The sequence below is a fragment of the Propithecus coquereli genome, unplaced genomic scaffold, assembly GCF_000956105.1.
Source record: "Propithecus coquereli isolate 6110/MARCELLA unplaced genomic scaffold, Pcoq_1.0 Scaffold242, whole genome shotgun sequence".
Taxonomy (NCBI): domain Eukaryota; kingdom Metazoa; phylum Chordata; class Mammalia; order Primates; family Indriidae; genus Propithecus; species Propithecus coquereli.
The window spans coordinates 1,081,862-1,107,166 of NW_012147975.1; the positions used below are offsets into that span (position 1 = coordinate 1,081,862).

Here is a 25,305-nt window from a genome sequence, read left to right on the forward strand (position 1 = left end):
AAAAAAAAATAATTATATAGGACTGAAGGAACTGATGAGGAAATGTAATTTGATTATTTTGAAACATTTTTGGTATTATTTTTAATGTTCTTTTCTGATACAATACGAAGCCATTTTTCTTTCTTCCTGATCTCTCTCTTACCATTAACTTAGTATGCTTTTGTAAACATCTTGAAATAAAACATTTTTAAATGGTAATCCAGTTCTCACTGACCTTTCAGAATTCGGAAAAAACACTCTTTCTGAATCCTTTTACTTTTAATGGCAATGTAGTTACCTGCATAGGTTCAATAAGAATTTGTTCTATTAATAATTATTACCAGTACGTAACTGAATAATAGATGGCACAGTCAAGGCCATTTGTGGAGTGAGAGTGGATCTCATTTACTCATGCATGAAGCCCACCACTGAGAAACAAGGGTTGCTCTTCACTGGGAAGACCATAAAGACCTCCCAGAAAGCTGGCTGGTGACCTTATTATGGAAGTTAGGCAATTTTAGCAAATTTCTAAGCCTTGAAGAAAGATCCATTCACCCCTATTTATAGATACTACAGACAAAACAGTGGTGCTGACTTTCTTGGTTTCGTTTTCTAGCCTCAGAACAGAAGAGCAAATTAAAGCAATAAACAACATACATGGAATAAGAGAGGCTACTGAAACTTCCTAAAAAGATTCTTAAGAAATCTCCAAACAGAACTTAATTTTCTAGATTATGCAGTTGCTTAACACCACGTGGCTTTAGAGTTTCTGATCAGACTACAAAGAGGCTTATGTATTAATATATTAGTTAACTTTTCTTACTGCATTTATATAAATGAATCAGGCCCAAATGCAAGACGATCAGCTTTCTTTGGAAATCAAGAACAATCTTTGGAGATTATTCCTGATCACAGTGCTTCATAGTTTATAATGTCCTTCCACATCTTGAGTTAAACCTCCTAAAGACCTTTAAACACAATAATCCTAAAGTCACCATGAACAGATTTAGACTTGAAATCTTCTCTTTGCCCTGAAGAAGACAAAATGGTTTTAAAGTAGGCAAGCAGATAAACATTCACACGCTGTTATTCTCCTCTATTGCAAATATCTGCTGGCCTTAGAAGACACTAGCGTACACACACACACACATTCACACACATTCAACATTTTCCATGGAAAAGCCAACTATGGCTGAGAAATCCAATTCCATAGAGTGCAAATTCGAACTTCTACCTTGGGTCTCATTGAGGACAGCTCAAAAAGGGGCTGAGATCAGTGGGATGACATTACTTTCTCCACCATGAAAACATCTACATAAGCCCAGCCTTTCCTGCCCCTCTCAGCCATGGAAGAGAAACAGCTACCCATGGGAAGTTTTCTCTTTCATCAGTCCCCTGGCTCTGTACTGCATTACAAGTGGAATATAGTAATAAAGGAATGCTCTGGGGGAGAATGCTCTCCACTGCTGTGACATCTCTGTAGTCTCTGTTTTGATATTTGGCCTTGAGAAGTTCAAAGGATTTGAGAGATTAGAGTTCAAGAAAGACCAAGATGTGCCCCAGGGCAGGCCCTGGTCTTAGATGCTGAAAAACCTCCTCCTCCCTCACCATAGCCACTTTGACCTCTAGAAGAACCTAGTGCATATCTTGGTCAGACAGAATCATTTTCAAAGACACTCAGCTCTTCTTCTTCTTTTCAATGGTAGTTGAAGGCAATCCAGTTTAGGGTCCCTAAACAAGCTGCAGCAGTTGCTTGCCAAGTCTGCCCATTTCCCCAGCTTGTTCCTGGCACCTGGGACAGAGCTGGGCCACACCAACCCTCCCTGACACCCACACCCTCTTCAGGTCCCCACTCACCATTCTTTTCTGCCTTGTGTTTTGGTGGCTCAGGCTCCGGGAGACACGGACAGGGCCCATCACAGAGGGTGGTGAGGCTCTTGCCGGTAGAACAAGCATGGAATTCCAACTTGCACTGCAAAAGAGGGACAGAACAGGCCTTAGGAATGCAGCCACAGCACGCCTCTCCTCGGCTTCCTTGGGAGAAAGCCAGTGCCTTTGTTTCATGGAAGCAAAGTTGGAGCAGGGAGAATTCCATCTCAGGTAACGGTCTGGATTGTGGACTACTGAATAAGAAACGGCCCTTTATGTTTTTCCAGATGCACAGGACAACTTCTCATAACATTGTGGAAGCACTGGAAGGCTTGCTTTAGTGAATGGTAAACTCAAGTGTCACTACTTATCAAATAAAAATGTTATGGTGCACAGAGACTTCTCCCTTCCCTGCAGGAGGCTTCTTCCCCACCTTTCCTCCCACGTGCTTGTATACCACTCCTGGTCCTCTCAGCCTGTCACTGCTCCTCCCGGGGAGGAAGAGTAACAGTCTCTTTAGGAAGTCTGGGGAGTAATTTGAGGCTCAGCCACGCCCCTTGGGAGCAACAAGGAATGAATGCTTTTGCTTCCACTGTCCAAAACCCGCATTTATGTGGGTCTTTCCCTCACCAGAGGATGCCTGTGGTCAAACTAGCCTGTGACTTGATGGAAATGTCTACACAATTCCAGGATTCTGCGTCAGAAGCCCATGAGCCACATCTTGTCAACCCTTTATCAGTAACAATGGTAATATTTTGGTCACTTTCTGCCAGCTCTTTACTCTTAACTCTCAATGGATTCAGAACACAAGCAGGAGGGAGGGATGTTATTTACAGGTGCAAAGGACCACAACAATTCCCAGCATTTTTATTATTCCTACATTATGGAAGCAGAAACTGAGGCTCAGGTTAGATAGCTTGCAGAAGATCACAAAGCTCATTCAAACCCATGCCTGGCTCAGGGCTCAGCACTCAGCTCTGTGTGTCCCGCAACACCGTGTCTCTCACGTGGACGGGGCTTCAGCGTGCAGACGTCCCGTGCCGAACTGTGTATGGTTAATCAGGCAACTTTGCTATTGGCCAAGATCTGAGTTGTCTGAGAGTTTCCTCCCTTTTTGCCTGTAAAATTCTCAAGATCAAGGCCTGTGTGTAATCAGTCCTCTGCAAAGGCCCGTGGGCCCAAGACCATGTGTGTGTTTCTGGTGGAGGTTCAAAGGAAGAAGAGATAGGTGAAATCACTGAGCACCCACTGGGCGTGCGGCTCTTATCAGGTGCCATGGGGAATCTTCTAAATGAAAGAAAAGAGGAGATACGGTCCTTGCCCTTGGAAAACACAAATGCATACCTTTGAAAAAAGTCCGCTGGCATTTGCAAAGCCACACACAAGTAAGTGCAGATAAATACTGGCTCGTTGTAAGAGGACGAGCTATTCAGTCCCCGCACTGATTAGAAGCCAAGGGAAAGAGTGCTTTAAACCTGCTTCTAAATGTACTGGAGTCATTCTTGTGTCCCTCAGCCATCACCCACTCAGCCCAGTCGCTGGCCACGCTTGCAGGGAGAGGGCAACAGGGCAAACCTACAGAGCACCAGCTTCCTCTTGCAGCAAAACTCCCTTCTGGGCGCGTTTGCTAAGTGTCTAGAACGTGCCCAGCGTGGCGGCAGGGGCTGGGGGGCTGTCTGCAGAGAAGCCGGGGCCCGTGCCTCAGACTCCGACTGACCTGATGAAGCAGAAAGAGCGTGGATGTGACGCTGAGGTGAGGCGGGATACAGTGCAAGGACGGAACACAGAAGAGGCCCGCGGCACGGGCCGGGAGCAGCAGCTGGGTCGCTAGCAGGGGGGCTCCTTCCACGCAGCGCGGCACACGCGCAAGTGCCCGCGGCTAGGCCGAGGCGCTGCGGCCAGCCCGCTGCCCCCTCCTCCTCCTCTGGGTTAGCTCTCTATAACAACACCCAGTTCCAGACTAGACCCCTAAAGCTAATTTAGGGTAAAGCATATTTGTATGTGTAAATTTATTTTATAAAGTCAGAATTACATCAATATTTACTTATCATAAAGCCTTACTACACCATTACTGTTACTACCTGCTTGTATCTGTGACAGACTGTGACTTCCCCACATATTCTCTGCTCTCCCCGGGACAGGAATCCATACTTCCACTCACAGCCCCGGGGCTTGCCGAGCAGCACCTCCCGGTGGCAGGCTCGACTTCCCCTTCCCAGTGGGTGACACCAGCCCGGCCATGTGACTTGCTCTGCCCAGCGGGTTGTCGGCAGGAGGGATGCCAGCCAGGTTCGAGCAGACACATCAGGAATCACTGTTTGGTTCTATCACCTCTCTCGCTCTTCTCCCTCTACCATGACAGTGATAGGGCAAGTAAGGGCTGCTCCTTCTGCCCAGGACTCGGAAGGCAGAGAGCATGGAAAGAAGCTAAAACTAACCCACAGCTAACACACAACATGAACACGGAAATAAGCTTTGCTGTTGTAAGCCACTGGTGTTTAGGGATCATTTGTTACTACAGCATAACTTAGCAAAAGCCGACTAACAGAGTGGTTGACTTCCTAGTGGACCGGGAAGTACTTAACAGCAGGAAAAGGTCTTCACACTGTCTCATCCCTGGCATGACAGGACACACATACAGCCCTGGCACAAAGTAGATGTTCAATAAATAGCTGCTGAACGATAAAGGCAGAGGGACAGGTGGCACTGTTCACTCTGCTGCTCTGAACTCTGTTCCAACCACCAGGACTGACCCATCTGCCCGCACAAGGGCTGCAGGTGCTGGCGCTCAGTATTCAGATGTGCATCCTGAACCATCCTTCACCCTCATCGGCTCCCAGCGTCTTCTCTTTAAGCGCCACACTCAGGACTCAGCCTCTCAGTCTCCCTGCTCACCCTGCCTGTCGCTGGAGTTGGAGCCTAGTCTGTCTGTCTCCCAGATGCCCAGAGCACCTGTTCCCTGGGTGGCCTTGCCCTGACAAGGAGCCCCCGTGGACCGTGACCCCAGAACTCCGCTTCCTTGGCTGGGCTGCAGCACCCCCTCTCCTGTGCAGGCCTGGGTGGCAATGGGTGGCAGCGGGCCGGCCTCCTCCCTGGCACCACCAAAAAAAAAAAACAAAAACAAAACAGTGCTTGTCTGCACCAGTGCAAATCCAAGTTTCCAGGGCGCAGATCTGCTTTTTATCTTCCAGAACAATATGTAGCATTTAAACAGAGCGCAAAAGGCTACAATTCCATTTCTTATAAAGCTCAAGACAGGTTATTTAGAGATACATACACATATGGTAAAAGCGCCTTTAAAGGGGAGAGAAACGATGGCAAAGTGCATCAGGACAGCGGTTGCCTCCTGAGGGGAGGCAGGACCGGCCAGACAGGAGCCCAGAGGACGCATCGCAAGAATCGGTGACGTTTTATTTCACAAAAAGCATGTTAGTTTCTGAGGCTTTTCTTTTGTTACCAGGTTTGACAGCTTCTACAACACAGTGATATACGTTTACGTGCCAAATGCAGCGGTACATGTATTTTTTACGTTAAGTATCAAATACTTTATGATAAAATCTAAAACACCATGTATCGGCTTCTACAGAGGCGACAACCACGCCAGAACCACAGCTCCCGGGAAAAGCGCGTGAGCGAGCAGAGCGCGTGTCAGGGGCGCCCTCTGGGGAGGGTTGCACGGCTCTGGTCTGAGCCAGAGCCATCCTGAGGGCCTGCAACCCCGGCATCTCAGGAATGTCCCCTTCCCACAGCACCTCCATAATCCTCACCCCTCAATTCACCCTCCCAGTCACTTCCCATCATCCTCTCCCTCCCAGATGCCTGCCAGGGAAGAACAGACACTGAAGCCCAATGCTGATGGCCATTCCAGCTTTACACGGAGGGGCCAGACGACTCCAAGGACAGGGCTTCCTGCTCAGCAGGGCTGTGCAACCCTGGCTGCTTCCTTGATTTCGGATTTCTAGCCCCCAGAACTATGAGACAATAAATCTCCGTTGTTTAAGATCCAATTTGTAGTACTTTGTTACGGCAGCCTAGCAAACGAAAACATCTTCTATTCAGATTTTTAAAAAGAGATAGACCCTGAGGAATGGAAACACTTTGTCTTAGGTTTATAAAACACACATCTTTGTCCCAAGATGGCTCAGTTCTACTGAAAAGAGAGGAAAAAAAAATAATCATGGAATAGCAGCCTCAGGACATGGGGAGTTGGACCTAAAGAACTTGGCCAGGTTGTATCGGTCATGAGGCAGAAAAGAGGAAATATGAAAAATTCAAGCCTTCGTATTGATCTTATGATAAAGCAGTTAAATAAATAATTAACTCTAACTCTCTAAAGGAGAGTTGAGAAACAGAGAAATAAATTAAGGACTTTTAAACACGACACTAGAACCCATACTCATACAAACACGAACAGAAACATGAATATAAATACAACCTCCGGAAGCTTCTAGACCCTTGACCTGCTAGAACAGAAATGCCTTCCCCAATCATCGCAGAAACGGAGAAGGAAGGAGCAAGCCAAAGACTGCACCAACGGGCAGAAATATTCAAAATGCTGACCTACTTAAAAATAAATGTGCTAGCAGATTTCCCAACCAATTTTTCCTTCTGTTTTGCATAACACACCAATACGTCAGAATGAGTGAACGTTTTCCTGCAAATGGCCAGTAAATCTTTCTCTTCTATGGTTTGTAAAGCAAAACTAATAACCTCTCTCTGGTTCACTGCTCACGCAGGTCTCAACTGAGTACGTTTCTCCACTACACCACACTCTCTGCTTTGCTTTGCATGCTTTGGGTATTATTTTTAACGTTTTATTTAAATTGCTTTCTCCACGATATTTCATCAACCTATCATCTATTTTTAAGCCAGACTGTTGATGGTTCACAGTTGACAATTTTGTTCACAGTTGATGAATTCTGATTTGTTTTTGTTCGCCCAAAATCGTGTCACAGTAGAGGGGGAGGAACAATCCCGAGGCTTTGCTGGCTTTAATAATTGGGCGCGAAGCGAGTGGCTGCTGACTGCACCAGTCAGATGCCACACACGGTGTCCCTGGCTGGTGAAGAACAGCCACTTGGCTCTGCCTAGGGCTTGAGAGGCTCAGCGGTCATCTGGAAGAAGCCGTGCAGAAAAACAAGGGATGGTTCTTTGGTCTCATTCAGAACCTTACTAAACATATATGTATTCCTTCTTGCGTTCAACAATATTCAGAGCACTTACGATGGGGCAGGCCCTGTTCTAGGCTCTGAATCAATGGGACAAGGGCCTGTTCCCATGAAGCTCACACGGCAGGTGCTGATGAGAGCCAAGGTAAAAAGTAAAGGAAAGTAAGAAACAGAGAAGAATTGGGAGGGGATGGTGTATTATATAAGGAAATCTTCTGGCAAGATGACATCTGAGCAGGGAACAGAATAAGGTGAGCCAGGCAGCTACCTGGGGAAGGGGGAGTCCAGGTAAAGGCAAGTGCAAAGGCCCTGAGGTGGAAGCCAGAGTGGCTGGAGAGGAGTGAGGAGAGTGGACAGGACCATTTCGACTGAACTGAAGGTTGGCCTGTGTGTGACCCAGGCTCCGTCTTGTGTTCTGTCGTACACACGTGCACACGCGTTTCTGTGAGTTAAGACTGCCAAAGAAGTCAGAACCTCAAACTTTAAAACCAAGCTGCTAATAATGTAAAAAAGGAAAAATCTTTTTTAACAAAAGAATACCAGCTAAAGAAATTTAAAAGAAAGGCTAGAATTAGAAAATCACCATTTTGCAACTCCCCGTGTAATAACTGAGTCAGGAAAGGATCATTTGATGTTTGCTAAAAATTTGGAGTGCCAGTTATTGGGGAACAAAACATTCACACTGTCTCAACGTGTCTCCTTACAGAATACTTAGTTATTACAGAGGAAAATGTGTATTTTCAATAAAATATGTGGCAGTTACCCTTAACATGGGGACAAAGGGAGCGAGTTAGTACCACTAGCAGCAGGACAACCTGGCACGTGCCTCCTGACGCAGGACAAAAGTACGCAGCAGCACCTGTGAAGCACGGGTGCCAGAACTGCTGAAACGACATCTATTTGTTAGGAAACAGAGAAATCCAAATCAAGGATATTTTATAAGCTAACTCCCTGAATCCTAAAAAGAAACAAAAAAACCTCAGGTGAACGGATCACTGTTCTAGATTAAAAGAAATTAAAGAGAAGAAACAAATGCAGTGGGTGAGACTTGATTGTATCTTGACTAATAATTACCATACAACGCCATAAATCCCATTTTGGGAAAAATTGTCGTGATTTTTAATGTGAACCGTGTACTAGGTGATATCATGGAATTTGTCTCACAGATACGACACCAACCTACTAAGTGGGTATATGGTCAAACGCCCCGTAAGGGGGGTGTCCCAGTGCCTGGCAATCACTAACGGTTCAGAGGAAAGTGCGTCTGTGTACACACAGAGCGCACGGATGAGGCAAATGTTAACGACTGTCGAATCTCAATGGTGGGTGTATAGTATTCACTGCAATATTCTTTAAACTCTCTGTACATTTAATAATTGTTCAATTAATAGCTAGGAGAAAAAATTTCACATGCTTTGCCCACTGGTGCCAGGAGAACCTTCCCAGGAGCCGCTGCGTTCTGCCCTCCCCGAGCTTCCCTCCCGCTGCGATTACCTGCGTCCTCGGGCGGCTCCCGCTAGAGGGCCGCTCTTGAGGGCAGCGACCGGACCGGCCTCACTTGGTAAAGAGCAGGACGTGTCAGCCGGGATCGGCGAAAGGGACAGGTGATTGAGGTTTGCTGAAGCACAAATTCTTTTCATTGGTGTAAGCAATTAACTTTGCTCGTCTTCTCCTGTCCTTGTTTGTCGGTGATTTAGCACACCCTTTTCCAGAAAGCGAGGAGGTAAATTTCAGTCCCGTTCATGTACAAATTGTCACAGGTTTGCTTTTACAGGCAAGGTCGAAGAGACTCTCTCTGAATTGTATAACAAAACCAGTGGGTCGTCTTGCACATCAAATGCAAGAGAAAGGAGCCAGGCTCCGGGGCAGGGAACCTAAGGAAAGATACCCTCTCCCCAAAGGCAGGTGTCCCTGAGGCAAGTTACAACCCCAGCGAACGCCTACAGCCTTGACTTGCAGAGCCCTCCCCGTGGCGCTGCTCCCAACAGGGCCAGGAGCGGGGCCCCGCCCTGCCTGTGCACCAGGCTAACCTCCAGCTGGCACAGGCTGTACCCTCCCCAGCAACACACGAGTGGGGCTTCCTGTTCCCCACTGCTGTTCTCACTTCTGGGCCTTTCTCCTGTTGTCTGCTCTCCCTGAGATTCTCTTAAGATTGGATAATATTATGAAATATTAAATTTCTCTGTGATTTTTCCCCTATCTGGAATTTTGAGGGGCAATACAGATGAAGGACCGGGAGTTTCCGGGCCCTGCTCCCTGCCATCCTCGTGGGGAGATGGCAGGCCCGGAAAGGAGGCCAGGCTGGTGCACATCGGGAGGGTGGGACCACGCACATCCTCACCAGCGAGGCCTCGAGGCAGCAGAGAGCCCGGACAGAGAGGGCCCTGGAGACGGGGACAGTTAAGTGCCCTGCCCTGCCCCCTCCTCATCTCCTCAGGCCTCTCTCGGATGTCACGTCCTCATTGAAGGCTTCTCTCAACCCCTTTTTAAAATTACAACAGGCGCTCCTGATCTCCTTATACTGTTCTACTCTTCCTTTTTATAACATTTAAAACCTATCATCTTCTAACATACTGTCGAAATTACTGATTTGTTTCATTTATTGTTTCCTGTATGTCTTCCTTGCTAGAATGTAAGCTCCATGAGGACAGGATCTTTGTTTTGTTCACTGCTATAGCCAACACTTTTAGACTAGTACCTGGCACGTAGTAGGTGCTCAGTAAGAACGTTGAGGGAAGGACTGAAGAAGAGCAGCGGCCTGTGTGCAGAAGCGACTGGCGGACCTGCGTCTCCACCCAGCCCCAATTTGACAGCTGCGAGCAAGAGCTCAGACCCTCGACAGGACCCCAGGGAGGAGGCGAATGCACAAAACAACCATGGTCAGGTTTCCTCCACCCTGTAGGACAGGAGCTCCGAGGAGACATGAGACGAATGGCACAGAGACGAAGAGCTACACCATTTCAGGGCCAGCCGCGCGTGCGGACGCAGAGTCAGGCCTGCTGCGGTCTTGCCCTCTTCCCGGCCTGGCGCCGGTTCCCGCCTCCAGGCCGGCTTCCCTGGGCTCCTGCCTCTGTGCCTTGGCGATTCTCTCACTGCACGCACCGCTCTGCAGACAGAAAAGAGGGTATCTGCTGCTTGAAGGAAACAGGCGTCTCTGTCCACAGCCTGGCACACAGGAAGCACAGACACTCCTCGACTGGTGACGGGGTCACGTCCCAGTAACCCACTGCAAGGTGCCATGTTGTAAGTCAAAAATGCACTTAATACGTCTAAGCTCCTGAGCATCATAGCTTAGCCTAGTCTACCCTAAACATGCTTAGAACATTTACATTAGCCTACTCTGGGGCAAAATCATCTAACACAAAGCCCACTTTATAATAAAATGCTGAATAGCTCATGGAAATTATTGAACACCATACTGAAAGTGAAAAACAGAATGGCCGCACGGGCACTTGAAGTACTGTTTCTACTGAATTCGCATCACTTGCGCACCATCATAAAGTCAGAAACTCAGAAACTGAGCCATCGTAAGTTGGGGACCATCTGTACTTAATAAATGTTTATTTATGGGATATACCTTATGTAACCCTCTGAGAGAGCGGTGTTAGTATGTTCATTTCAGAGATTAAGAAACTGAAACCAGAGAAAGCGAATGACTGTCTCACGGACACAAGACCAATAACTAGCAGATTCCATTTTTAATCCAATCCCTCCACTTCTCCTTAGTCCAATGCTGCTTGTGGTGACTCACAGACTTCTGCAACAGTGAGGGGTGCAAAGCCTTCCCAAGCATCCTCGGCGGGCTGAGTGATGAGACAGAGAGCGGCGAGGAGAGGGAGATGACTCCCGAGCTGGGGAAAGGGTGCGGGGACAGGAGCTCCGACTGCCCGGTGTCTAGCTTCAGGGAGGAAACAGAGCTGGCTGGCCACTTCTCCTAATATGCCAAAATACACCAAATGAAACCCTTGCTTGTCAACTGTGACTTGTCACTAGTGACAATGCTGCTATTCAAAGTCACTCTAAACTGCATGACTAGTTAAGATAACTTACAGAAGTGGAGCTGATTAGCTCACAGTCCTGGACCAGACGATGTGGGCAGCTTCTCTTTGTGTTCCAAAAGCTGATGGCATCTAGACTGAGCCTCTGCTAGAGGCGTAAGTGCCTGCAGCTATCCCAGGCTAGCAGATTAACTGTCAAGTATCACCGGAGCTCTCCCAAGCAAAGCATTTGCAGGCGCCGGCAGTCCACAGTGGCCTAGCCAGGGCCTCAAAATAGAGTTCTGTTCATAGGATCGGGCCTCTGACCCCGACTCCCACCTGACAGCAAGCTCCTTGTTCAGGCTCACATGCCCCAGGGCCGCGCATAAGCTGCACCTCCAAAAGCGGGCAGGAAACTTGCTGAAATTAGTTAGTCACCTTCCCAGGAGCTCTAGGAGGCAGGAGACTATCACTTCCATGCTACAGATGGGAAGGAAAAAGGTAAGAAAAGAAGGAACACAAGTAAGGATGAAACAAGGAGAGAGCAAGAAAAGAAGTCAGGAGAGGAGGCACGGCAGAAGGAGAGGAAGGAAGAAAAGTGAGAAGGAACAAACGGAGAGAGCGGAGGAGATGCTCCGGGGTCGGAAAAAGCACACGACATCCAGGAGAGACTCGGGAGGTGCAAGAGGCAGTGTGGGAACAGGGACCTCCCTCACATGCGTCTCTCGCCCAGCCTGCGTGTGTGGCCTCAGCAGCTCCCGGAGAAAGGAAGAGACTGTTCTGAGGTGCTGGCACCTGCTTAAAATAAAAACGTCTCTGCTGCTATAAATGCCCTCAAGACGCCTGTCTCCCTGCTGTCCTGGTTGCTTGGTGGGCCAGCCCACGCCAAGCCTCCTCTCCCAGCTGCCTTGCCCCGACTGGCTGGGGCAGTTTCCTCCACAGCCAGGATGCACAGGAGGTGGAGGGCAAGTTTGGGTGGCACCTAACTTCTGTCATGACCTGCACCTCTCCCGCTGTGGTGGTGGGTGGGGAGAGGCTTCCTGCCCAGGTCTGTCTGCACCTCTCACTGCAAATCTGAAGGGAATCTGACACCCACAGCTCCACTGCTTACTAGGGGTGACAGGCCGAGCAATGCATAGCCTGTCCAAGTGTGCATTCCCTTCCCACTAAATAAAGATAATCCCTACCTCCTGCAGCTGTCAGGAGAACAAAATGGATAACTAATGGTCTCCAGGGCCTGATGGCGTTCCCGGAACGTGGAGAACAATAAATCTTAGCTCCTTCCTCCATCCCCCTTCCCATCTTCATTCTTTCCTTCCTCCAATAGCTTCTCCACATCTGAGTGATCTTTGTAAAATGCAAATGTGTTGGTGACATCCCACCCCAGCTTATGACCATTCCTGTTCCCTGCTATCCCCTCACATAAAAAATGAGGTTTTTGATCCAGCAGACAAGGACCCTGGAGATCTGCACCCCACGTATCCCTCCATCCACATTCCTTGTGTGTCTCCCAAACACACACACACCCCCGATCCAGCTCGCAGACCCCCGAGCAGACCACGCATGCTCCACCTCAGCCTTCCCTGCCACGTCCCTCAAGGCTCTGTCCCGGGTGACTTGCTTTGTCTGCAGGACCAACCCCCAGCCCAGGGAACCTGTCGTACGCATCCCCTCCCAGCACCTGTGCCCACCTCTAACACTGTCTCTTGCCCTCTCTTGTATTTCGATGGCTGCTTTTTTGTCCGTCTTACAAATACTTATGAACTTCACAAAGACCATATTTTATCTTACCTGTTTAGCCCCAGTACCTAGAAAGGGATCTAAAAAAGAGAAGGTACTAAATAAACGTTAACGGATAAATAGATGCATGGGCAGATGGATGCCAGCCCACCTATCTAACCACCTGCTGAGCAATCAACAGGTCTCTGCTGCTGTCATCTCCCCACACTTGCCCAAGTCAGGTCGTCTCTGCATCCAGCTCCAGGCTTTCATACTCCTTGGCCCCGTGAATGGCACCAGGACTCTTGAAGCCCAGCAGATGCAAATCTTGGACCGTGCCTCCTACCACCCTGATTCCCCCTGTTTACTGGGAAGTCAGACCAAAGATCCCAAAATGTTAACATTTTCCCCACCAGCCCTGACTAAAACTTAAGTCCTCCTTTCCTGAGGCCAGTCACCATCTGGTCTTGATCCTGTTTCTCCCACAACACTGCCCCGACTCTTTGACATGCGCCAGTCCTCCTATACACGCTCCCTCCTCCCCACTCCCTGCTCCACTCTGATGTTCCCCTCGCCGAATGCCCTTCTCTTTTCCCACCCCAAACCCTCCCCACTCAGGCACATCCTCCTATGGACACATCCCTGAGCACTCGTGCCCCTGTAGACCCCCTTGGCTCCAGCCACATTCCAACCCACCCCCTCAGCCACACAGCCCTGTGCCTGCTCCTCCGGCTTCCTCTTCTCCTTCTAATATTTTCTTCCCAATTATAATTTAGCTGCTGGACTTCAGGGCATTTGTGTCATACGTGTATGTGTCCTTCAGAGTACAGATACCAGCACTAAGTATATTTATAGCCTCCACAGCACAGGCAGAAATGGCTTACAAAGTCTTGATAATGTATATAAGGCTTACTATAAGTAATCACGAACCTGGCATTGTGCTAACAGCTTCACCTATACTTTCTCCTTGAATTATCACACCAGCCCCTACGTGATAAAGATGATTATAACATTCACCCTACACACGAAGAGACTGAGTCCCACAAATGTTCTTTGCCCAATGAAAGCCAGCTCTAAGTTGCAGAGCCGGAATTCAAACCCAGGCTATCTGACTCTAAAGTCTGTGCTCTTAAGAGGTTAATCATACGGTCTCAGGTCAAGGCATTTTCTGAGTTCAAGGCGGTGCCGGCAATGGTCTTCCCTGTTAGCTCACGGTGCCTGCAGGAGCTGCCGTCTCCCAACAAAGCCACGTCACACAGCGGTGGGGGATTCTCTGTGAACTGCACCAAGGCAGCATGGCTTTAGGGTTACAGTGTCCCTCCCAGATGTCTCTGTAGGGCCCCCACCATGATCCCACCAAAACATAGGCTCCACAAGGACAGGGATCTTGGGCTTTTCATTCCCAGATGTACCGCAGGCACCGTGAACAGAACCCAGCACACAGTAGGTACCCTTTATTTGTTGAATGAATGAATGAGATAGAAAGCAAGCCTCCCAAAGCCCTGCCAGAAAGCATGAGTTTCTTGGAGAAGTGAGGGAAGAAAACCACAGACATTCTAAGTGACTGTGTCAAAGAGAGCACTTCACAGCCACCAAGAGGTGGGGGTGGGATGACCATGCCACTAATAAAAGGAAGGTCGGAGCTAACAGAAGTCTACATCAGATCCACAACCGCTACAAAGCTGCACAGTAATGGCCTCCTTTGTGGCTTCGAACCAATTTTCTCCTGGTTCTGAACTCCCGAGGACGCAGGCTTCATAGGTCCGCCACCATTCGGCGCTCCGACAACGGGGAAGCTGGCGGCTCTGCTCTGATCCCCTCAGCAGGGGCTGAGTCTCCCGTCCCAGAGCAGCTCTGCAGATCAGCCTTCGCAGGGGCGGTCCCGGCCCAAGTCTGCACTCCTCTGTCATCACCAGGACACGGGAGAGGGCAGGCTCCTGAGTCTGGGTTTCCGAAGCAGTGACCTCTCTTAGTCTCTGCATAAAAATGACTCTCTACACTCACCTGCAGAGACTTCGCAGGTAAGGGAGAAGAAATGCAGATGGAGACAGGAGTAATGGCAGATTTTTAAAATGAGAGTCAATATCCCATCCCCAGCTGCCCGTGGTGCACTCTGAAGAACAGGAAAACAGCTGCTATCTGATCATACCCACTAATTCCTGTCCCAAACTGACATTCCCCAAGGTCAAAAAAGCCATTAAAATCTCACCTTGGACTGACATAAGACACGCATTCAGCACTGCTCTCCTTCTGCACTTGAGCCCAGTTCCTTCCTCTCCAGCCCTCACTTGCTCTAGAAAATAAATCCCAAATATCTTTCTGAATAAAGCCTGTATATGTTCATAGGAGCCAACAGAAATGAAATCACAGATAAAGGTGACCAAAAATGCCAAAGCAGACTTTTGACCAAATGCAACAAGATTAAGGTGATATTTTTAAAATGAAACAGTAACTTATACTTTGAATTACTGCCTGATTTCACTGCTTACAGATGAAAGATCCTGTAGTGCTGAACAAAAAGCCATATAACTCAAAGAGGATTTTCTTTGCTTGGCATCACCTCTGCGAAAAATGCGTTTAAGTAATAAAATGCCCTTGCAAGAGCCCGTTCTCTGACGGCGGAGCTGAGGTGCGAAGCTGTAGGGCTGGACGGAGGCTGCCATCTGTCCTTTCTTTTGATCACAAAGTTTTCCCCGAACAGGTCTGATCTCATTTCTCCCACAGCCTGATGAAAGTGAGCCGGCTAGACCAGGTGCCCCAAAAGGCCAGCCCCGGTGACCATTCTGCCCTGTGAGGCAAGTTGTACACTGGTGGTTCCTACTGCTCACTCCATGGCCAGAAACGTGTAAGTCCCATCATTCATCCAAACGTCCCCTCCCTTTGTATTCTCTTTTGAGGCTAGGACTAAACCCAGTGACCCTGAGACAGCCATGACCTGGTACAGGCAAACTCACAAGGCTGGGTGGAGTGCAGGCAGCTGCTGTGGGCATGTGGGTACCTGGCTAACTACCTGGGGTGCACAGAAAGAAGATCTGAAACCAGGAGGCCAGCCCATGGGGACAAAGGGAGGAGAGACATGCCCACAAAAAGCTGCCTTGGGATGAGATGTCAAGAGCCTGCCCAGGTGGCTGAGGATGCTTATAGAGATAGAACCATGGGGTGAGCAATCGTGTGGGCCTAGGCAGGAGGGGCGGGAATGGGGACCAGCAATCAGGAGGCAGGCATTCAGGGACAAGACTCCACTGGAGGTCCTCGTGAAGATTTCAGGGAATGGTAAGCTTGGATGAGGACTCACAAGCATCTAGGTTCTGGGGAAATGAGACCGAAGAAAAGCAGTGTGAGGCTGTGTGTCCTTGGGCATGGAACGGCGCCAGGAGGGCCCCAGAGTCTAGGTTGGGCCTCAGTCTATAGGGGTCTGCACAAAGTGGGGCAACTTCAAACACCCAAGAGCTCATTGCATATTCAGTCCTCAGCTCCAAGCTTCACGCAAGAGCCTTCCCCTGATTTCAAAGTTAGACTTTGAAAACTAGTCTCCTCCCAGCCCTACATCACGTTTCCGCTTGCGTATTTTGATGTCGATCTGAAACCTATGCTGATCCGGCCGAAATGCGTTAATGAAGGCCAACAGCGATCTCCAGGAAGCTAGTTGCTCTCCATCTCATAGAATCTGTGTTTCACACGGCTGAGTGGTTTCTCAAACACGGTGACACCAAGCTCTGGGGGGGACCCTGTGAATGAAATGGAGCAGCTCCAGTCTCACGGCGCCTGTCGGAACGTGTGCACTCCCGTTTCAGGGAATTCCGCACCGTAGTGATGAGCACTCGCGTCGTGGCACCCTCATGATGTCACCGCCACGGAAAATTAAGCTCATCCATTATCTCCTTCCCTTCCCTGCCTTGGGACGATGTCACTTGTGAGCTCACATCAGCCACCACTCACATCCTCAGAGCGGCACTGTTGTTCCCAGAGTGGTGAGAGCAGAAGCTCTAGAATGAACCCACCTGGGTTCAAATCCTCCCTGTCAGCCATGGGGAAATTGACTCCCCCGTGCCTCCGTGTCCTGATCTGTAAAATGGGAGAAAGAATCACATCTGCCTCGATGTGCTACCATACTCCATTTATTCAAATAACATATGCTGTGCACCTACTATGTGCCAGGCAGTGTTCTAGTTGCTAGGGATACAATGGTGGACAAAACAGGCAAGGCTTCCCACTCTTGAGCATCCATTTTTGAGAAGGAAGCCAGATATTAGGGAAAAAACAACACTAAAAAGGAAACAATATGTATAAAGTGCTGGGCACAATGCCAGACACTTGCTCTGTGAGAGCCAGAACCCACAGGATACGTTTGGGGTACACATCTTCCCCCACTACCCCAGACTAAGGAGGAAATGAGCATTCTTAAAACCTTGACCTTGGGGCAGCTTGCAGGACGTGTGTCCCTCCAGTGTGACAGGAGGAAGCTATGATACAGTAAGAGTCCTAGCAGGGTCATGGAGGGGAAAGAATCTGGAGGCAGACAAACCTGGTCTCAAGTCCCAGCTCTTGCTTGCCTACCCTACGACTCTGAGCAAGTCACTTTCCCCTCTGCGGCTTGGCTCCTACGTCTGTAAAATGGGGTACTGATGGCGCCTGCCTCCTTGGGCTGTGAGGAGGCACCAGGATGATGATCAGGGCTCAGCCCAGTCCTCACCCCTATGCGGCTCAGGAAGCTACAGCCACTGTGGTTCCTCCATGTCACCTCTGAGACTGTGCCCAGGGGGCCTAAGCCATTTCATCTGCCACCCATGAGGATGCTATAAGCCCTATCTCCACGACATGGCTCTTCCCCTTTTCTGCTTGTCACCTGTAGCATGGGTCAGTCAGGGCACAGCCGCAGCACAGTGTGGGCACCGCAAGGCTGGCAACACACTGCCCTGGCCCCACTTGACCCAGGACCAAGGCATGGACAGCGTCTCTCTCCTCCCCAGCCAGACTGTGAGCTCTTGGAGGGCAGAGCGCACCTCCCACCCTGAGCCCCAGGGACAGCTGGGGATGCTGCTGGGGCCCAGGAAACACCCATGGGACAGAACCGAGTCCAAGCAGGATCAGTCCAGGGAACGCAGGGAGGCCACTGTCACAGAGGGAGGCACCGAGAGTCTTTGATTCCCTCACAGAAAGCCCTCTCTAAGACACATCGGTGGAAGGAGTGTTCTGCTAAAGATTTTGTAAGGATGCAGAAAAGGTTATATTCTCAGGGCCCTACTAAATCTTTAAAAAGAAAGAGAGAGGGAGGTAGGGAGAGTACGAAGGATGGGAGGGAGGAAAAAAAAGAAAAAAAAAGAAAATCTCTACCAAATTCTTTAATCTCCATCAGAAGTTCCTTCCAGCTGACCAGGCCCCCTGTTCGCTCCCATGCCTCCCACTGCCCGGGCTCCAGACCGTCTCCTCTCTCCTGGGGTCCTCACACCCACGTCCCACTCTCTTTGGGATCCACCGTCTGCAGAAGGCAAGGGATTTGTGTGAAGTGAAAGATTTTCCACAACCACACAAATAGTCTGCATTTATTGTGATTATAATCAGAACAAAGCAATACAACTTGTTAAAAATAAAATGTCCCACGAATCTAGAAGACAACCAAATACGCGATTCGAAAGGAAGGGACCTTCAGTGCCCAGAGAGACCCACCACAGGGGGAGGTCACGAGGAGCCTCCTCGGGGTCTGGGGGCTCCCTCAGGGGCACACGGAGGTTGCCCAGGAGCTGGACATACTCAGAGCTGTAACCAAGGACAGCACCCAGTGAGGCAAACCTAGCAGTAGCTGGCAGAAGGACCTCCAAGTTACTAGAAAGAGAAAAGCAAGATTTAAATTTAGGGCTGACACCAACCACAGCTCTGAGGCATTTGAGAGGCAGGAGCAGAAAGTGACATTTCCCAAGCAGCAGCCCAGCCCCAGCGCGATGATCCCACTCACCATCTGCACAGAGCCCAGAGCCGCGGCCCCCTCCAGGAGGAGGAGGGGCCACGGGGAGAGAGGCCCGTGGGGAGACCGTTGCAGAGGGAGACCACTGTCCTGGTGACACTTCGACACGCTGGGGAGGAAGAACACGCCCCGTTGGGATAACCATTCATAACCCGTTCATTCTCTCCACCGACCCTGCACCCACCGAGTCCACCGTCCACCTGGCACCTGCCTGGCCCCCCCAGGCCCGGAGCCACTGCAGCGAGCACCGGCACAGCAGACCCAATTCCTGAGCCCGGGAAGTTTATATCTGCGGGGGCATGTTGCATTTAAAGTTAACAGCGAGGAAACGAAACACAGCTCTCTACTACGCCTCATTCTCAGAAAAGTGCTTTCCCTTCTACTAAGTTTCTGTCTGTGCAGCAAGCTTTCCAGGAACACAGGAAGCCATCGTGGGCTTCACTTGATGGGTGGAGAAACGGAGACTCACAGAAATCACAGGCTTTGCCCACGGTTGCCAGGATGATAGGAGACAGAGCCGAGGCTCGACTAATGTTTCCTGAGTCGTAATTAAGTGCTCTTACTATGTAACAAGCTATTATTTTCCCGGCTACTAGTGAAACAAGTGTAGATATTTGCTGAAATGCATGAAATCAATACAACAAGGAGCCACCAGGAAAAGCCTCCTAAAGAGAACCATGAAGGGAGCAAGCCATGGCCTTTTTTCCTTTCCTCCCCATCTGATTACCTGAAGCAGCGGCATCCGGAAGGGCTGACTGCTGGGGAATAGGGGTGTGCGTGAGTGCGGCCCCCGCATGAACGCAGACAAGTCGCCACACTTCTCTGCACCACCACGTCTTCCTCTGGAAACAGGACTAGTACCACTGACCCCTTTGGCCTACGCACCAAGTGCGATCATAGAGGTAAAGCTCTTGGCACAGTGCAGCACTCAATAAATGGTAGCTATTTTATCATTATTACTCCCACCATTAATACTGCTATTCGTGTCATCGAGTTCACTAAATGAGCCACCTCCTAAGATCTCTCATCCCCAAAGACCCTGCACTCTTGGGCCTCTGTGCGGCAGGGGGTGGGGCTGGAGACTTTGCTTCTCTGGGAAGCAGCAGCTCAGAGCATCTCTTTCGGCCAGTGTTGTAGTGTGTGTCCCAGGGCAAGGGGCCCTGAGAGCACCATGACCTTGATGTGCAGGACAGGATGGAGTCAGCAGCCTCGCACCAGCGGGATCTTTTGGGGGTGCTGGGGAGGGTTTCCCAAGCCCCAGGAGAGGAAGAACACTGAGGAGGAGCCTCAGAAAGGAGGTCAGGAAGGCAGCAGAAAGAAAGAAAAACAAGTGTATAAACCAAGCGAAACACATGGGTGCCTCTATAAAAGACCCTCCCACCCAGGATCTGTAACACGGCACTGCTGATAACTAGGTGTTTCCTCTAAGCTCACTGGTGCCCAGAAGCATCTATCACTCAACCATGCAAAGCTCTTGGGTGGAAGTTGCCACACTCAGGTTCTAGTTCCTGCTTGACAATAACCCAACTTCTTGGGTCTAGTTTCCACATCTGTAAAGGTGGTTGGGGGTCAGAGAATGGGGACCCAGGGAGGCTGGGCTGGATGGGTTCCAGGCTTCCCTCCAACTCCAATACACTGGGCCTTCACCAGCCAACAGAACATCCTGCCTGGATCTGGGCTCCGCTCCAGGCAGGGGTTACAGCTTCTATTCTGACAAAGCCTCCCAGGGAAGGTGGCTGGAGTCTCCAGGCAGCGTCATGGACTTGCAGTCCCATTCTTGCCTCCTGCATATTCATTAGGTGAACTTAACTCCCGACCCCCACTGGTCTTATCAGTGTGTGCTGGTTGTATGCTTTTCATCTGCTCAGTAATCTCCAACAGATTTGAGAGATGAACAGTGTCTGTCTCCCATATGGGCTTGTTTCTACTTTGGGATACAAATCACCTGATCCTCTTACTCCCAGGCATTTGTAAAGAAAGATAAAAAGAGCACTATCAGGATGTCAAATCTACCAACCTCTGACAGAAGGCTTGCCAGTTCTCCTGCCCTCATCTGCCCACCCTCGCCCCTTGCGAAGGGGTGTCATCAGCTCTTCCTGCCACTCACTTTTGTTTTGGTGGAGAATATATCTTGAGAGATACACAAAAATGGAGCAAAGTCACAGTCTCTGCCCTCGAAGAGGTTTCAGGTAGATCAATAAATGGATCAACTGGCATTTAATACCAGACTGGTCCCAATGACACGGCGGACCACGGCAAGGGGCCTTAAGTACCACAAGGGTTGAGAGACAGGGAAACTCTTGTGGGGAGAAATCTTCCAGGCAGTCTCACAACTTGGTGCAAGGTTCTGGAGGATTCAGAAAGAAACGAGGTACAGGGGAGAGTAGGGAAGAGGTTTAGAATGTGAACTGGGGCCTGGTCGTGCTGTAGGAGCAAGAGCAGCCGCTGTGAGCTACCAGGCAGAAGAGAGGCACAATCGACATGCCCGGAGGGGGGTCAGGAGAGCGCTGGGGCGGCGCGAGGGGGCTGAGCTGGGGAGCTTGGGAGGGGCTGACAAGGGGGTCAGCACAGAAATGCAGGCACATGGCGGAGGCGGGGAACTTGTGCCTGGCGGGGCCCACATGGTGCCACCCTCCTGGCTTCCAATCCTGTTCCTTGTCCCTGCTCATGAGTGCCAAAGTGTTTGACACTCCCTCTGAATCAAATTGAAACAAAATAAGACAAAAAACCTTCAAAAGCTGCCCTGTCTCAATAGTATTTTCTAATTTTCTGGTTAGCCCTGCTAGGGAAGGCAGGTAGAACTGCCTTTAGGCTCCCAGACTGAAAACCATGGTGACGGCTCACATCTCGTACTGCATACAGCAGCCATCGTGCCGTCATGTTAACCCACAGTGCGTGGCCACCCTCCTCCGCCTCCCACACCTGCCTCCACGTGATGGCAGAGGGCCTCGGGGCAGCAGCCGGGACCTGGGGAGCTGGGCAGCTGCCTCCTGGTGTCTCCTTGGTGACCAAGCCCAGCCATGTCTGTTTGTGGCTGGAGTTACCAAGACAATCAGAGACTGACTTTTGGAAGACTTGGAAAGCAAATGAAGGTTGAATAGGGAAATATTCTCCATTAAAACCAGATGTCCACTCAACTCCAAAGTCCCGTTAGATGTATCACCTCATACTGAGACCAAAACATCAAATCTACACTGATTTTTAGTAACAAAATAAATACAAAAATTGAGAGTAAGTTTTTAGAAATTCAAGTTTCAAAGCGCATTTTGTGAAGCTCTGGCTTAGAGGGCTTTTTAACTATCAAAGATAGCTCCACAGTTTGACTGGAACGAGGGAAAGAAGGGCACCTTCGGAAACAGCCGAGAAGGGGGCAGAGACCACCAGCGGGCTACGGCATTGCCCTCCCCAGGTAACCGGGCCAGGCCACGCAACACCTGATACTCGGCATTCTTGCTCTCTGACTTGGCTGGGACTCCATGGAGAAATGGGATCAACTTGGACGTGGTCCACCATTCAGAACAACAGAAATGGAAGCAATAGTTTCTCTAACAAAACAGTCAAATCCCACACAAGACAAGCTTTTATTTCAATGAAAGAGTGTTGAGCCTGCCTCAAGAACAAACAGATAACTTTCTGCAAAATGGCAACTTGAAGTTCATACTCTTGTCAACAAAATTGCTATGTCATTTTTAAACCTCTCACAGAGAAACAAGCCATCAGACACATCTACGAGCCCCAGAGGACCTCTCTTCTCCTAGTCTGTAAGAGAGAATCTTACCCCCCAAGCTCTGCCCCTGGCCACATCCAGACTCTCCTCCCTCTGCAGGTCGCAGGCATGTGGCACCCAAGTACAGACGGCCTGGGGAGCACTTGGCCTTCTACTGCAGTGGCGCCCACTGTCCAGCCAGCCTGCAAGGGAAGTGGTAGCTACGACTGTCTACTCCTCCAGGACAGGGGCTGTGTCCGGCTGTCTCCACACCTGCCACCACACAGCCGAGCGCGGACACCAGGACACAGCAGGCGCTTTTGCTGGCTGAAGTTAATGAAAGAGCAGAATCCAGTCAAGTTCAATCGCTATGCAGAGTTTCATCTTGAAAGTATGAAACACCTCTCAAATATTCCCCAGTCCCCAAGCTGGGAGAGGAAAGGGTCATGGCACAAACAGAACAGGCAGATTTTGTAAAAGGAAAATGCCTTTGTTCCCCCGGGCTTTCAAGCAAGGGGCTTTGACAAGATGCAACTTGATTCTCCCGAGACTCTCAGGCACCTGCAGTCACGAAGCACTTTCTCTTCCTTGCAGTATTCTCTGGCTCCGTTCAAATTCCAGCCTAACGCCCTCCCCTTCCCACCTCCATCTCTTCACATACTAACCCAGCCATGGAAGCGAGCCCAGACCCAGGGGAAAAGGTAGCACGAGAGCCATGACAATCAGGCCACAGGTTCCTCTGTGTCCAACGGCCAGAGGCAAAGGGGAGTCGTGAGGCCCAAAGGGAAGTCCACGGGGGAGCTGGCTGACTGAGGTGCAAGGCGTGTGTCATGAATCGGTCAGTTTCTGCATGAGTTTCTGCCTTCGAACTGGGCAGCCGGTAGGCCATTTCTCCCATTGTCCCAAGGACTATCTCTTCTCTGTTCCATCCCATCTTCACCGACGTTTACTGAGTACCTACTAGCTGTAACAGGTGCTATGGTAGGTGCTGGGATATGAAGCAAGGGCTCTAGCAAAGGCACTAGTGCCATGCCAGCACGAGCAGACACCCCAAGGTTATACTAAACAAACAACGAAAGCCCTGCTGCAGCTGAAGCGGAGACACGGCTCCCTCATGACCACGTCAATGCTGGGCGGCGACGTGCTCTTGCCTGGACGTGGAGGAGGCCTGCACGCACGTCCACCGAGAGCCGTGGCCACTGGCAACCTGCACGTGTATGTCTCGGTTTCTAGGAAAGGACGGATAAAAGTGACAGTTCCTTGGACAGCTGCATTTCATTTAACTGCTGGCTCCCCGGCTCTTGGAGCCCCCTCTGCCCGAGCAGTTTGAGTTTCCTCACGGTCGGTCTGCTGGAGCACCGCAGAGCGCCCCCAGGCAGGGGAGCTGGCGCAGTTAGTCTCGGGCATCCCCAGAGCTGGGCACAAAGCCTGGCACCGAGGCACACACACGCTCAGTGGTGAACTGAGGCTCATTAGCCGCTCTCTCCTGGACTGAGAACTCTGAGTAGCGGAGCTCATCTGTCCTGACAGATTCTGCGTGATGTTTACTCATGACGCTGGGCCATCCACCAAGACTGAAAAACACCCCCAAAGTGCTCAGTCATGTCAGTCCATTACAAACACAATAAACTCACTCTTCCATTCTTTTCCTACCAAGTCCCTCAACAGGCCACATGGAAACCTTCATGACCTGGCCCCTGCTCCCCTCTCCAGCCCCATGTCCCCCCAGTCCTCCACCCCCACACCTACCTTCCAACACATAAGTGTCTACTGAGTCATTTCCCTGTGCCAGGCATCGTGTGAGATGCTGGGGATAAAGAGGTGAGCCCAAGATAAACGTGGTTCTTACTCCACGCTCACAGTTGACAGAGGGAGAGAGACATTGATTAAATAATTTCACGAATACAAAATTAAACCTATGACCACAGTGAATGCCAAGAAAAAAAGGTATATGGTGCAGTTGAGATGTGTGACAAGGGGCCCTGAGATGGCCGGGGCATCGGGGAAGGCGGCTAGGGCTAAGACCTGGAGGAGGAGGAGGGTGCTGCATCTGAAGGAGGAGGAGAGGGCGGAGCACCCAGGGCTTGCTCCAGCCTCTGTGCTCTGCCAGACGCCCCCACACCTCCTGCACGGCTCAGCTCAGTCCCCGCCTCCCCAGGAGGCCCTCCCTGAAACCCGGCTGAGTTTAGGTGTCCTCCTCCTATGTGCCCACATGGTACAGGGGCATGTACCATGGCCTCCCTTTCTCAGGCCACTTAACACACGGACCTGCCCCATCTCCCCTTCGGAGCTGGGCGTTCCATGAGGGTAGAGACATTGCCTAACATATTTTTCTATCTCCAGTGTCCAGAGGAGCAAGCGTCCAGTTCGCTCCTGGTGGGCAGGAGAAGAGCTAGAGGAGAATGGACGGGTGAGCACGGTGCTGGCCACTGCCATGCAGCTCCTCCACCTCCTTCGGGCACGTGCGTCTGCACACATCAGTGTCGGGCAGTGGTACTAGTTTACTTTCTGTTGCTTCTGACATAATATCACAAACTGGGGCCTTTATAAAGAAATGGAATTTATGTCTTACAGTTATGGAGCCTGAGAAGTCCAGGGTGAGGGCCTCCCTGCCGGTGGGGACGCTCTCCAGAGACCAGAGGCAGCACAGGCCATCGGGGGTGGTGGGGCCTGCTGAGCACGCAACATGCTAGCCCAGGTCTCTCATCCTCTTCTCTGAAAGCCACTAGTTCCCCTCCCATGATAATCACTTAATCCATTAACCCATTAGTCCACTAATCCACTAATCCATCCATAAGGGCAGAGCCTTCATGATCCAATCCCTTCTTAAAGGCCCCACCTCTCAGTACTGCCACGCTGGGGATTAAGCTTCCGTGTGAGTTTTAGAGGGGGCATTTAAATCACTGCTGCAGTCAACAGAACTTC

The 25,305-nt window shown here is 50.3% G+C and overlaps 1 protein-coding gene across 1 annotated transcript in view; it reads right to left on the minus strand.

Annotated features, from left to right (window-relative positions):
* SPOCK1 (sparc/osteonectin, cwcv and kazal-like domains proteoglycan (testican) 1) overlaps positions 1 to 25,305 on the minus strand; it is a 181,237-nt gene that overhangs the window by 84,578 nt on the left and 71,354 nt on the right. The window contains exon 5 of the mRNA XM_012646321.1: positions 1,837 to 1,951. Coding sequence (XP_012501775.1) covers positions 1,837 to 1,951 — 115 coding nt within the window. The remainder of the gene's footprint in view (positions 1 to 1,836; positions 1,952 to 25,305) is intronic.